Source organism: Notechis scutatus, chromosome 2 (genome assembly GCF_049901735.1).
Source record: "Notechis scutatus isolate UNSWTSFEM ecotype Mainland chromosome 2, rNotScu1.2, whole genome shotgun sequence".
In the NCBI taxonomy this organism is placed as follows: Eukaryota; Metazoa; Chordata; class Lepidosauria; order Squamata; family Elapidae; genus Notechis; species Notechis scutatus.
The window spans coordinates 78,583,794-78,598,997 of NC_142010.1; the positions used below are offsets into that span (position 1 = coordinate 78,583,794).

Genomic DNA, 15,204 nt, shown 5'->3' on the forward strand with positions numbered 1-15,204 from the left:
AGGCAGAGAAGACAAAAAATGAATTAACTATACTGATACCAGGGGATGGAAGAACTCAGTTCTAATAACAAAGACACGGCCAAGGTTACAAACCACTCAGATTCAATTTCCAAACCAAGCTAAAGCTGGAAAAGTAAACCAACTGGTTTCACACTTGAATGTTGGGCATCTCCTTACCATTTTCAAGGAGAATATTAACTTTGAAGTCTTGAACCTTATGGGAGGCAACTAAGGAGCTGTGGGATGAATCGAAGTCATGAAAGAAAGACTGTCAAAGGCTAAAAATCAGAAGAAAGCAAAATGATGTCAGTACATACTAGGAAATGCCAGAAAGAGAAGAGAAATTAAAACCAAGAATAAGTTCTTAGGAAAGAATTTAATAAAGAATTTCAGAGAGCTGGCAGAAGAGATAAAATCAATAATACAATATATGTAGAGATAGGGAAACAATCATGGAAAACAAGGAACATCTCCCAAAAAATCTTTCGATTCAGAAGGACATTCCAGTCTCCAACTGGAATTTGAGGATACCAACAGACAGATAGTAACTGATTCAAAGAAGATCAAAACATGGAAATGGATTACTGAAATACTGTACAGTAAATATATCAATATTCTACATATCTTAGTGTTTCCTATTTCCAAAAATCCTTGCTACTAAATGACGTTATATCAGCACTCTGGTCAATTACCATGTTGAAAGGATCCATAAAATATATACACAAAAATAGCCCCCAGAGCAGAAAAATCTGTCAAGGTTCTAGCAATCCATGCTAGCAAATCCAAAGAACAATACATCAGCCAACAAATGGGAAGAGCTAGACTACTTATAAGTACCAAAAAAGAAGACTTAATGGAGGTTGCAAGTACAGTACCCTTAATTGGGAAGCCCCAACAGTCCTATCTTTTCATAAGGATGAGGCTTTGCCAATCAGCTTGGGACACCAGTAGGGAATCAGCACAATGGAGGTGGTTGATTGAGTAATAACAGATCCCATCTCTCCCACTCAACCCCCCCCCCCCACTTTTATTGTTTGTTTTTAACATTTTATGTTTTAGCTTTTATGTAACTCTAAGCCACCCAGAGTTATCCTATGGTAACATGGGCAGCCAATAAATAAATAAATGAATAAAAAAAATATAAAAAAATAAAATTTCATATGTTAGCAAAGTAATTTTTACACATCATCTGATGCAGGTTTGAGCCAGATGTTCTGGCTGACTTTATAAAAGGCTAAATAAGATGAGACATAATTTTGATACATGCTTGGATCATTGAGAAAGCCAAAGAATATCAAACAGAAGCCAACCAGCCTCTCCCGCCTTCCCTTCTTTCATTTGGAATAGCAGATATATTTGTGGGTTATGAATGTGTCACTTTCCTTGATCAGAATCAGTAGTTAATTGGCTTTGGCAGGCCTATACTTATTTGAACAAAAAAGTGCAGTCCAGAATCAGATGTGCAGAAAAATCCTAGGGTCATTGAATTCATTATCTCTCTTGCTGATACTATTTTATAATAATACCTCACAGCAATATTTTTCCTGCTTGTGGTCCTTTCCATTTCTTGAGGCTCCTTGCAGTGCTTAGAAAGGTATGTAGCATACTAAAAAGGTTCTCCTTTTTTTTTTGCCAAGAGTTGTGCTTTGCATTTGGAAAGAAAAGACTTAATTAAAATGTGAATTCCTAAGCCACCTGCTGGGGCTTGCCATCATCTTTAAATGCATTGTTACTTAAGAATGATGTGCTTTGGCTTAAAGTACAGAAAAGAAAAACAGCATCCATGTTTTTTTTTCTGCTGTGATGAATACTTTCATCTTATTCTGCCCACCCTGTCACTTTCTTCCCCAAACAGCATGAAAGTTCTCTTTTTTGGTTTAATAACATTAAATTAATTAGATTATTCTACATCTAGTGTTTTTAGCATTTCTGATCTGGATATTCAAAATTATTAAAATGAAATTGGATTTAATATGATACTTTTACAGTAATACCTAACATGAACTATTTTTAAAAAAAGAAAATACTGCGAGTTAAATTTGTTTTGGCCTTTCAAGAAAAAGGACTTTCTTCGTAGAATAAAAAATAAAGCTCACCCTGCAATCGGTTGAACAGGAAACCAACCCCTGTTTAACTCTTGTAGAATATTGCTGATTCAACTCTGACCAATAGATTTGTTTATATAAAAACACATGTGTGCCTCATTCAAGGCCATGCTCTGCTTTTGCCTGTTTGAGAAGCCCTGCAATTGGGTATGAATAGGCATGTAAACAACAGGCTGTGCGTATGCCATCCCTATCCCAAGCATGTTCTATATATGCCTTCTCTATTCCCTTCCATGAGCTTTCTCTCTCAGGGCTGAGCAACCTGAGTTTCAGAACCAAATTGATCCTGGTTCCCCCCTCAGGATCATTTTTTGCCCCTCAGATTATATCCCTACCTCCTGCAGTATATTTTTGGACATGTGTGCTTGTTTGCCATTTTGAGAAAGAAAACAGATGCTGAAGAGTTTTTAAAACATTTTTTTGTCAAGCACTGAAGAAATCAAGAGATTCAGGTAGTTCAAATGAGTATAAAGATTTGCTGCAATTGTAAGCTCTCTACAAGAATCTGAGCTACTAACGATCAAGGGAAATTAGTGGGAATTGAGAAGGGCATTCAAGGTGGACTGGACTTAGATCTCTTAGATCTCACATGCAGGGACTCATGATTGGTGGTGTATCTGACCCCCTCCCTCAGGCTCAGCCAGGTCATCTACAGTTTTAAAAAGCATGCTTTACCCTCTAATCCAAAAAAATGAGGGGAGGAGTCCTGTTCCCCCTGTGATTATTACAGTTGCTTCCAGTCATCCAAAGTTTGATCCCTTGTGCTACATGTGATCTTTATCAGATTGATCATGTACAAGAATGTGCCAATAGAACATATGTATCCTTCAACATTTGGCACTCAGCAGAGTTGAAGGTGAAGGTCAAAACATACCCTATACATTAGTATTCAAGATTTCTTTGGTTTTTATTGCTGAACAAGGCCCTTCTTTTCTGTCTATGTATTTCTTGTAGAAATTGGTCTCAGAGCAATTTCCATCCAGTGGGGATTTGGGGACTGTCTAGACTAGACCCTGGCACAGCTCCCATCCCTTCTAAAATCTATTTGGCTCCGTTCCTCCTGACTTTCAGGAAAGTGTTAAAAACTTGGCTTCTTCAGGAAGCCCTGGGCTGGGATAATTTGTGAATTCATTTGAATATAATTTTTGTGTGTTACTCCCCATGTATTTTTATAGCATTAAACTTGAATGAGAGAGAGTATGCAAGACAGAGACTGGAGCTATAGGAATCAAATTAGAGAACAGACTAATAACTTAAACATTTCATAAAACATTTACCACTCAATGAAGTATTAACATGACTGGTTTTTATGGATACTTTAAGGCAGTGAAACTGTTGGAGAGAAATGAAGATTAAAACTTGAATATAATAGTCAATTTAATGTTAACTCTAATACAAACTTAAGTGGACATCGGTTTTAGCTCTGATGAAACCTAGATTAGAATTAGAATTCTTTATTGGCCAAGTGCGATTGGATACACAAGGAATTTGTCTTGGTGCAAATGCTCTCAGTGTACATAAAAGAAAAGATACCTTCATCAAGAGTCAAGAATCATAAGGTACAACACTTAATAATAGTCATAGTGTACAATAAGCAATCAAATCATACTAGGAAACAGTCAATATAAATTGTAAGGATACAAGCAGCAAAGTTACAGCCGCACAGTCACAGGTGGGAGGGGATGGGTGATAAGGAGTGATGAGAAAATAGTAGTGCAGACTTTGTAAATAGTTGGACAGTGTTGAAGGAATTATTTGTTTAGCAGAGTGATGGCGTTTGGGGAAAAAACTGTCCTTGTGTCTAGTTGTTCTGGTGTGCAGCGCTCTATAGCATCGTTTTGAGGGAAGGAGTTGAAACAGTTTATGTCCGGGATGTGAGGGGTCTGTAAATATTTTCACAGCCCTCTTTTTGACTCGTGCAGTATACAGGTCCTCAATTGAAGGCAGGTTGGTAGTAATTGTTTTTTTCTGCAGTCCTAATTATCCTCTGAAGTCTGTGTCTGTCCTGTTGGGTTGCAGAACCAAACCAGACAGTTAAAGAGGTGCAGATGATAGACTCAATAATTCCTCTGTAGATCTGTATCAGCAGCTCCTTGGGCAGTTTGAGCTTTCTGAGTTGGCACAGAAAGAACATTCTTTGTTATGCTTTTTTGATGATGTTTTTGATGTTAGGTGTCCATTTTAGGTCATGTGATATAATAGAACCTAGAAATTTGAAGGTCTCTACTGTTGATACTGTGTTATCTAGTACTGTAAGAGGTGGTAGTATGGGAGGGTTTCTTCTAAAGTCTACCACCATTTCTACGGTTTTGAGTGTGTTCAGTTCCAGATTGTTCTGGTTACACCCTGAGGCAAGTTGTATAACCTCCTGTCTGTATGCAGATTCGTCATTGTGATCAATCACTGTTGTGTCATCTGCAAACTTCAGTATTTTAACAAATGGATGAATTCGGTGTATAGTCATAATATCCCAAAGTTAACCAGTGTCAGTAAGAAAGACATAGAGCCAAAAGAGCTACTTCTGCCTCCACAAAAATGAAGCCTTAAGAGTAAATGCATATAAAACCAGAGCAGAGAAATCGGCAACAGGCAGCAAATGCCATCTCTGCAAAGAAGCTGAAGAAATTGCACCATCCAGTTATCTACTGCAAGAAGATCACACAGACAGTCTACAAACAAAAACATGACAAAGTAGCAACAATGGAACATTGGAATAGATGCAAGAAATACTGCTTGCTTACAAATAAGATCTATTGCCCACAAAATTAAAAAAGTAATAGGAAAATGAAGATGCTAAAGTGCTCTGGGACTTTAGAATTCAAACAGACAAGTACCTGCGAAACAACGCCCCAGACTTAACCATCGTTAAGAAAATGACAATGTCTGGAAAGTGGATGTTTGTAATCCTTGGAGACAGAATTGAAGAGAAAGAACTGAGAAAATCACAAAATATAAGGACTTGCAAGAAGAATGGCTGTGGCAAAAAAATTAGCAAAGATAGTACCAATAAAAATAGTGCAATTCTAAAGCATCTCAAGCATCACTCGAACACCATTGGCATTGACAAAATCATCACCAGTCAATTGCAAAAGGCAGCTTTACTTGGAACTGCTTACATCCCACAACAATCTGTTTATTATTAAGCAACAACAACTGCCTATTCCAAGTCTTTGGGAAGGATTTGACAGATGGACAAAAATGCCAAATCCAGTCAAAATGTTTGATTGAAAGTGTGACCAACAACAACAATAATAAAATGCTCTATAGAATTCTGGGTGGGAAAGTATGGCAGGGTTTTTTCATGGGCCATCTCAGGGGAAGAAATAAATAAAAATAGTTTCTGAACTGACCCTTGTTGCTCAAAACTATGTTAGTTGCCACTCCAGCTGGGAGCTTTAGTAAAAACACTGTTTCTGGGAGCCAGGAGGTTTCATCACATTTCCAGTAGAACATCAATACTGCTGGCCTCATTACCTCTTTCTGGACGTTGTGATGAGCCATCCACAGTTATCCATTTGCAGTCATCCAGAGCATCAGCAGCTCATGTCTGCAGAATGCCTGTGGTAATATTTTCCTGTGTTGCTCTTAGTCATATAGCTAGATGACATAATCCACAGATGTTTTCTCTTTCTGTGACCTGCCTCACTAGTTACGTTTACCTGGTTGATGGCTTCTATATCAATTGCTCCACAGTGGCTCATGTCCACTTTAACAAGAAGGCTCAAAGCAGAGCTGTCTTCAGAAATGAATTTTCTTATCAGTGTCTTCCCTTCCAACACTCAAACCTTGTTAAACATCCTCCAGAAGTTTATGGACAATTCAGGAGACTGTAAATGTACACAGGCCAGTATTAAATAAGTTTTCTCTTAAGAGTCCACCATTGTTTACTCTTCTCTTTATAGGTCATTTAGAAGCATCACATGATTCCCTCTCCTTGCAGTTCAGATTTTTCAATCACCTTGGTAAATTTTACCATTGAGCATAATGTAAATGCTTTGATCAGCCTCATTTCAATGAAATAGCTTCGAGGCAGTAAATCTTTACATATCTTATAAGATGGCAATTATTTACTTTTTTGGCAGACAGGCAGACAGACAGATAATAAACCTATGCCTAAAGTCAATAATGTATCTAGAGACTTCTAGATTCTAGACCTAGAAAACCTAGAACTACACCGCCTTCGGTCCGATCTAAGTATAGTATATAAAATCATACATTGCAATGTCCTACCTGTCAATGAATACTTCAGCTTCAACCATAACAATACAAGAGCACACAATAGATACAAACTCATGGTTAACCGCACCAAACTTGATTGCAGGAAATACGACTTCAACAACAGAGTGGTCAATGTCTGGAATACTCTACCTGACTCTGTGGTTTCTTCCCCAAACCCCAAAAACTTTAACCTTAGACTGTCCACTATTGACCTCACCCTTTTCCTAAGAGATCTGTAGGGGGTGTGCATAAGCGCACCAACGTGCCTACAGTCCCTATCCTATTGTTTGTTTTATTTTTCTTATACGTATCCATGTATTCATAACTGTGTTTATACGTATACCTATTATTTTGTAAGCAATTGACAAATAAAATAAAATAAAAAATAAAAAATTCAATAAGTAAACAAATGGCTGATCATATTTTTTACACCCCTATGTATCCTCAGATATCTTGTAATGCAGATCTATATATTAAAATCAGTTAAAGGACAGATCAAAGACATCCCGCTAAAGAGATGGATGCATGATGAAATTACTGAAGAAATGTGTCTCTGGATTTCCAAACCACAAATATTTCATTTATATGTTTAGTCTGGATAGCTATTATCCCCGTTCAATCTTTTCAAAATGTTAGGCATACGTACATCTGTAATCAACAGCCTATTCAAAACAGAATTGCTGCCCAATTTTGTATTCTGATCTTCAGCACATCTTAAGAACCCATACTGATAGAATTAACCTCAATTAATTTGGGGTTTTTTGTTGTTGTTGTTTTTGCTTCATTGGGAGCAACTGCTGTATTAGATTAACTTGAACATCTCACTAAATAATGTGTAACCTATACCACCTGTGATCTGTTTCATCTTTGTTTTCAAAATAATTTCCTGATAACTGAGAGCAGCTTCAATACCACGGTGCCATGAGTGATAGGACAACTAATTTAGGAGAAGTGTTGTAGAGGTTTTGGTCATGTCAATACAGTGCTACATTGAATGAACATCATAAGTAGTATATGAGGGTAAAATGATTCAAAATGGCACTGTTGCCAACATCATGAGATGTTTTACAGACGTAAGTATTTGTAATTGGAATACTGACAACTGACAACCATGACAATCTAAATGATAGTATTTCACTGGCATTTCTTGCATAAGATATTCTACATGTGTTTCAAAACAATCAACAATCCATGTTTCAAAGATTTTAAAAATGAGAAGGACTCATAAGATTGGTAAAACAGAGGATATGGGGGAGAAGCTGTGCTAACTTGTGTGGTCAGTGAGCTCAATTGGCAGTGAGCACAAACTCACAAATGTTTTGGCTAGATGCTAGTCTTGTGGTGGACAACTATAGGATGGAACTTAGGGTGGAACTATAATTAAATTGACTGGATATTCTAGAATAGATGGTTGGAAATAAAATTATTCTAATCTATGTCTGATCATTCCATTCTTGAATAGAAACATTGATTCAAAAGATTTGTTCCCCAACATTTAAAAATGTTTTACTTGAAGTGTGTAATTGTCCCTTTCCTCCTTTTCTTCACATTAGGCATATTGGAAAAAGATGAATCAGCTTCTACAAACCTTGAATCAGAAGCTTGCAAGTCTTAACCATGGCCAAGAAGGAATAGTCAAGATCAGTGCAGCTGTTTCGGATAAAGTGGTAGCTTTTAAAAGTAAGCCTCCCTCCATCCAAAGAGAAATGTTGAATGTCTGCAGTGATCCATATACTTTGGCCCAACAGCTAACTCATGTAGAACTGGTAAGTGGATAATAAATACTTGGTTTCATCTCCTGGTTATTTATACAGAAAAAATTCTGAAAAATTCTTGTTGAGACTTCAAAACTTATAATCCAGTATGAATGTTTGAGTCAATTGTATGGACATTCATGTTTGACTGCAGTCCGGGAGGGCTCATTTATTAACAGTGAGATCCACATCTTTTATAAGAATTTAAATATTGCAATATCAGAGCAAGTCTATCTGTATTGCTGATATTCTCTGAATCCTATCAGCAAAAAACTAGGAGGACAGGAACCAGGAAGGAACAATTGTGGTTACTCTTCCTGCCTTTTTACTTAAGAGTCAATCAAGGAGTCAAGATTGTTTAGACCAAATCATACCTAGTCTGGGATACCAACTGATGCAGTTTAGAGCATGAAAAATTAAATCATGTACCACAGGTGATTTTTAATCGTATCTATTATGTTTTTAAGTGTTTGCAAAAAAATACATAAAGATGGGTTCTTGTTGAAGATGTCCTCATAATCGACCCATAGTTGCTGATTAAAAGTAACAAGTTCCAAATGGGGAAAGGTGGGGGTATAATGGGAAAAGTTTGTGAGGAGACAGTTTTAATTTATATTTACTTTAAAAAAAAAATTCCTACGCTGAACTCACATAACATTTCTATAAGGATACAGAAAGTATTATAAAGAAGTGTGGTGTAGAAAAACATGGTATGCAACCAGGTGGGCCCGAGACACTTAGACTGAGGACCTGGGCTGCCACACATTAGTTCATACTTTAATACTGTCCATAAGTATTACTTAGAGTGATTAAACCAGAAGAGGCCGATCAGCCAAGGGTGATAAATCACTTTTAAAATCTTCTCCCAATTCTAGATGGTGGTACTTTTGGGACTGTAAATAATCAATGCACTTGATTCTCAGGGGTGCTCTTTCACTCTCTCATTTTATCTACTGCAAAAGGAAAGACTAAGTCATATTGGTCCTGAAGAATTTGTTCAAGCATTTGGCCATAAAGATCCCTTGGACAGCACAAAGGTATGTCTGTCCATATTTTCCTTTTTGTCTAATCCATATTACTCCTTTTAAATGAGTGCTTATGGTCTTTACAACTGCATGAATGTGTAATTTCTCCATGGTGGCAAATAAGTTAGGGCATGACTACAAACAAAATGAATGAATCTTCATTTCATTTATTCATATGTGGAAATAGTGAAATATATTTCACTATTCCCACATATGTAAACTCATACATGTGTAACTCTGAAAACAAGGTATTGTTTTCTAGGCTGACAATGCATACATGGCCCTATTTCATTAAGTTCAAGAATAATTATTGATGACTAGTAATCAAATACATTTTAATTACAATAGTAAAAAATATAAAATTAAACTTAGAACTAGAAGAGAGAATGGAAATAAAGAATAAAAAGAGTAAGAAAAGAAAAAACTAAAAGAGAATATAACAAAAAAAAGAGAGAAATATATAAAGAAGTAACTACCAAGCTTCATTACAACAATAATGAAGGATAAACACCTTGTAAGGATAAACAGGTATCTCTTCATCCCATATTCCATTGCTTACTTATAAGCAGTTCCATAAAACATCAACTTTACAATCCTGCTATCAGCAAAACGTCCGTAAAGGGTTGCCAGAATATTGCAATAAAATGTCTTATTTTAACCTTGATCAACTAAACCAACCTTCTATTCCTTTCTTTTATATTTAACAATCATGCTATTGTTGTAGGATTTGATTTCTCCTCAGTTCTTCTTTATATCCTTAGAGAGATTTCTTCAAGCCTTTAATAAATATTTTTTGTAGATTCAATAAGAAAATATTTTCCAGATCATTCACTTACATTTCCCTTTTAATTTTGAAAACTAGCCAGTTTCTTTTGTATATCCAGTAAAGTATCCTTTTTCAAATCATTCTCTTGCCCTGTCATTTGTAGTGCCATATTCTATGTTTTCTCTATGTTATCAGATAAAATTTGTTCCATATCTGTCATTCCTTCATTAACATCTTTAGACATAATCTATCATAGATGCAGAGATCATTACTGATATTGCAACTACTAACCTCTGACTCCATTCTTAAAAGATCTCCTTTAATATTTCTGACATAATGTTTTGTATCAATCTCTAAATCCTAGTATAAGCAAACATCCGGCTTTGTTGTTGTTTTTTCTTCTGCTTAAAATCTTTAGCGCCATCTAGTGTTCAGTGTCTGAAATCATCCCTTCTCTTTTGTTACTATGTGCAATTGCCAAATAACCAAAATAACTCTGTTTCCCACAAGAAGCTATTTATTTTTTAAAGTTAATTACAAAATCTTATAGTAAAAGTCAACATTCAAAATTTATCTTGAACCATTTATTTTGTTTATAACTTCTTAGATAAAAATGTTGTTTAGCTTTTTGCTGTTTATTTCAAATTATTTAAGTTCTTCAGTTTGTAATTAATTTTTCTTTTGTTCCGAGTAGAAGATAAACTCACCCAGTGAACTTTTTTCTAGCCTGTGGTTCCAAAGATCTCTAATAGCTTAGAAGTAACTAATAAGCAATTTCCAAAAGTAATTAGAAAATGAAGTGTGTGAACTTAGTGTCCTTTAAAAGTCTCTGCTGTGGTTGCAGCCAAGATGACTGATTCCATTGTCTCCCGGTGCTCCAACCTTTGGAAAACTGTTGTTCTGCAGTTTCCCCCTGAGAAGCGGCCATCTGAAACATATGTGGTGATTAAGATTCCTTCCATTATCTTGAGAGATTCCAGGGAACCTGTCTACTCACCAATTTCTTAGTCTTTACCACTGATGTCTACATCTTCTGTATTTTGATTAATTGACAGATTATCTGCCCTTAAGGGCTTCCAGGGGACGTACAGAGAACTCAAAAACAGAGCCAACAACCATGGCAAAGGCCAATGAACCAGTGAGCAGCTCAATTTAGAATTTAGAACCAGCTAGTAAATTGAATTAATTATAAAGAACAATCAGCTTCTTGTTGAAAGAATCTTTCACTTATTTAATTTCTTCTGAAGAATAAAACTGTGCCAATAAAGAAATGGTTGAAAATGAGAAGAAGACTTCCAGTCTCTGTAGTCCATTTTTTATGGAAGTTTACAGCAGGAGCCGAAGATGCAATAGTTCAATGTAAATTTATGTATTTATTTGTTGGCTTCAAATAAACTTGAGATCTGTCTTTGTAGATGGCTAGGATTGGCCGGCTGTAGTCCTGTAAACTTGCTTCTTCTCATAGGCCTGCAAACTTGCCCTCTCGCCAACAAGAGAGGAACAGTGACATAAAACAGGATTGGTGGGATGCAACACAGGAGAAATACTGCATTTACCACTTCCTCTCCTAACTTGGCAAATATAAAGATTCAGTACTGATATTTATCATTATCTAGAAATTCTGTAGCCCAAAATTCAGCTCTTTGATTAAGGCATAGATTTTCATTTTTTAAAAAAAAAAAACATTTTCAGTTAGAAAAATGTGATCTACCAAAAAAAAAAAAAAAAACTTTTAAAAAACTTTTAAAATGTTTTTTAAAAGTTTAAAATGTTTTCTAACTACAACAAAGTTTTTTAAAAACCCCTAAAACTAAAGAAGAAATTTCCTAACAGTGAGAACAATTAACCAGTTGAACAGCTTGCCTTCAGAAATTATGGATGCTCCATCACTGGAGGCTTTTAAGAAGAGACTTGACAGTTGTCTGAAATGGTATAGGATCTCCTGCTTGAGTTGGATTAGAAGACTTCCAAGGTCCTTTCCATCTCTGTTATAAAATGTAGTAATGTCATGCGACAAACTGCAGCTTTTCTTGGCATCCTTTCTGTGTTCTTCACCCACCTTTTCCTGACTTTCTGAAAGGCCACGCTCTGTCAGTCAGCCAGAGAAGTGGAGATATGTTACACTGCCAGGAGGAAGTAGTGTGTCAGCTGAACCCTCCACCTCCTTCACAGCAGCCACATTGACAAGATAAAGGCAGGAGCTCTTGGCAGATTGAAGAGGCCATAAAAAATGACAGCTAGGGCAGATTGTGCCAGTCTAGTCCCCTATCAAAACCCAAGAGACAAAAAGCTGGAGATCATTTTAGGAATGCTTGTTATTCAGGTCAAAACAGCAAGAGAATTGAAGAAACAAAGAGATGGTCGGGAAGCATAAAAGCCCTCTTCTGGTCTAAAATCTGTTGTTTTGGTAACAAGCTCACTTCTTTATGCATTGGCTTTGCCTTTCCTGCAAATATCATAAGCCTTTTCTGGTCTGGAATAAATGAGAAATAAAAAGGTTGACCAACTACATTATAAGACAATGTGCCTAAAGGCTTCAGTGGCAGATCAGTTGTAGTCAGGTTAGGAATCTGTCTTCTTTAATAATCCATTTGAAATAGCTCAGTTGTGAGAACAATCTCAGAGAAAATCATAATGATTGGCATTCTTTGTACTAGCTTTTGGTTTTCCTTCCTTTTATCCTTTCTCACAATAGTCTGCCAGCCTCTACATCATCCAGGAAAACTTCAGGTTCCAAATGCAGCTGGAATACTAGACTGGTCCAGCTACACAGGCATAGGCACATTTTGCATATGCAGCTGCACTGATAATAAAGAGTGGTGCAGTGGCCAAGAGGTGGAGCTCTTGCCTCACAATCAGGAAGCTGTGAGTTCGATCCTAGGTAGAGGCAGATATTTTTCTCTCTGGGCATTACATTGAGTAAATATCACCTGTGAACTCTGATTGGCAACAAGGTATCCAGCCAGTAAACACTCAGTTCCATTCAGTTGCCCCGACTCCACCCCAATGCACAGGGTCATTAAAAGACAAAAAAAGTTGCACTGATATAGTATTAAATCAGAAACTTCAAGGAGTGGATCATTAATTCTGCTATGATTAACCCAGTGTTTCCCAACCGTGGCAACTTGAAGTTGGGTGGACTGGGGAATTCTGGGAATTAAGTCCACCCTTCTTCAAATGGAATTGCCAATTTGAGACCACTGGATTAGCCTATTAAGAGATCGTTGATTGCTCTGTACATGCTAATACTGTGATGGCAAACCTATGGCATGCGTGCCGGAAGTGGCATGCAGAGCCACCTCTCTGGGCACACCAGCCATCACCTGTTGCTCTTCCAGGTTCCAGCGTGTGCATGCGCACCAGCCAGCTGATCTTTGCACATGTAGGAGCAACGGAAACCAGAAGAGCAGCTCCCCGATGTGCATGCGCATGCCGGCCATTTGGCCTTTGCGCGCACATGCGCACCAGAAACCGGAAGACTAGATAGTGTGCCGGAAACCAAATGCTCAGCTTCCTGGCGTGTGCATGTGTTTCCGGTGCTCTCCTATGCTCGCACACACTCCCATTTCAGCACTGAAAAGGTTCGCCAACACTTTTATAGTATCTTGGAATCCTTTAGAAGTGGTTATGAACTGCCACCTAAGAACGTGTATTTATGTGTATGGACAGAGAGAGGAAGAGAGAGCATGCACAGGCTGTTCCAAGGAAGTTGACTTAGTTACATTTTACAATTGTTTATAAACCAAAATCCATGTCATTTTTAAAAAATGCTAATAAAAAAAGATAACAATTTGTTTTATATTTAGGCTGGTGGACTGAACATAAAGCATTTGTAATGTTTCAACACCTGGTAGCTTCAGTTGCTACAGTTGCATCAGCCTAACTATAATGTCCCTTTAAATGCCTCTCTTTCATCTCTAATTATAACTGAAACATATCAGAAGTATAGGGTTGTGGCAGTGGAAGAGATCATGTACCAAACAACAGGTGTGTGGGGGGATTGCCTTTCCTGCACCTTACTTTGGCTATAATTTCCTTCTCTTTCTGTTGTTTATTGAATAAACCTGCTAAGCCTCTGGTGGTTACGGCTATTATTGCTAAAAATAATGTTAGTATGTAGTTGGCGTGTCAAGGATCAATGAACTTTTTCTAGACCGTTGTGCAATTTCACATAATTTCGGTCCTTTCATGGGAGGCAGAGGAGCTTGCTTCTTTGAATCTTGTGAGCAGCATGTTGCTAAATCTGAACTGTTGGTGCAAAAAACAAGTCACACTGTGCGCTGGTACAGTCTTCCTTGCTTATACTGCCGCATGTCCTTTTATTTATTTAGCATTTGCAAAATCTGGCCATTGTATAACAACAGTAGCCAAGACAATACGCTTAGTTGGAGGCCTGTGTAATCTATAGAAAACAAAGTGGACTTCGCTATTAAATGAAATAAAAATAGATGAGAAGTAGATGTTGGTGGAAATTATAAAAAGAATGTCTGGAATGAAATTAAATTAGATTAGTCAGCAAGTTTTAAGAATCAAGGAAAAGAGAGATAATGTGTTAACAATGTAATTTAGCACTGAATGTTATCTAGATTGAAAAGGAAAGGCTGCGGCAAAGGGAAGAAAGTAAAGAAATAATTAGGGATAGCATATCAGATATGAAAGAATAAAAAACATTCTAGAAAGTGAACAAAAAGTACAGGTAATCTTTGACTTGCAGCCAAAATTGAGCTCAAAATTTCTGTTGCTAAACAAGGCAGTTGCTAAGTGAGCTTTGCCCCATTTTACAACTTTTCTTGTCACAGTTGTTAAGTGAATCACTGCAGTTGTTAAATTAGTAACACGGTTGTTAAGTGAATCTGGCTTCCCCATTGACTATGCTTTGTCAGATAGTTGCAAAAGGAGCCTGGGATACTACAGCCGTCATATGAACCAGTTCCCAAGCATCCGAATTTTGATTACGTGACCATTGGGATGCTGCAATAGTTGTGTGAAAAATGGTCATAAATCACATTTTTAGTCCCATTGTAATTTTGAACGGTCACTAAATGAATGGCTATAAGTTGGGGACTACCTGTAGTAGGAAATAGAGCTCAAAATAATTTGTTAACTAGACAATATCGTTCTAAGTAAGATTGCTGTATATGGAAACGGATGCTTAAGTCCCGTCTTTAAATGACTTTTGCCTCTCTTGCCATGAACCACAACAGCAATGTTATTTCTTTTCTAGTTATATTCCATCACACTGAATTTGCTTCAGGCTGCTTGCATTTTTAAAGTACTTCCTGCTTTACATAAAACTCCATCATCTCTCATTAATCAACTTTAGCCTTAGGGGATGT

At 36.9% G+C, this 15,204-nt stretch overlaps 1 protein-coding gene across 2 annotated transcripts in view; it reads left to right on the top strand.

Annotated features, from left to right (window-relative positions):
- RASGEF1C (RasGEF domain family member 1C) overlaps positions 1-15,204 on the top strand; it is a 91,830-nt gene that overhangs the window by 59,346 nt on the left and 17,280 nt on the right. For both annotated transcript variants that reach the window (XM_026685395.2, XM_087955249.1), the window contains exons 5-6: positions 7,877-8,089; positions 9,040-9,114. In XM_026685395.2, coding sequence (XP_026541180.1) covers positions 7,877-8,089; positions 9,040-9,114 — 288 coding nt within the window. The remainder of the gene's footprint in view (positions 1-7,876; positions 8,090-9,039; positions 9,115-15,204) is intronic.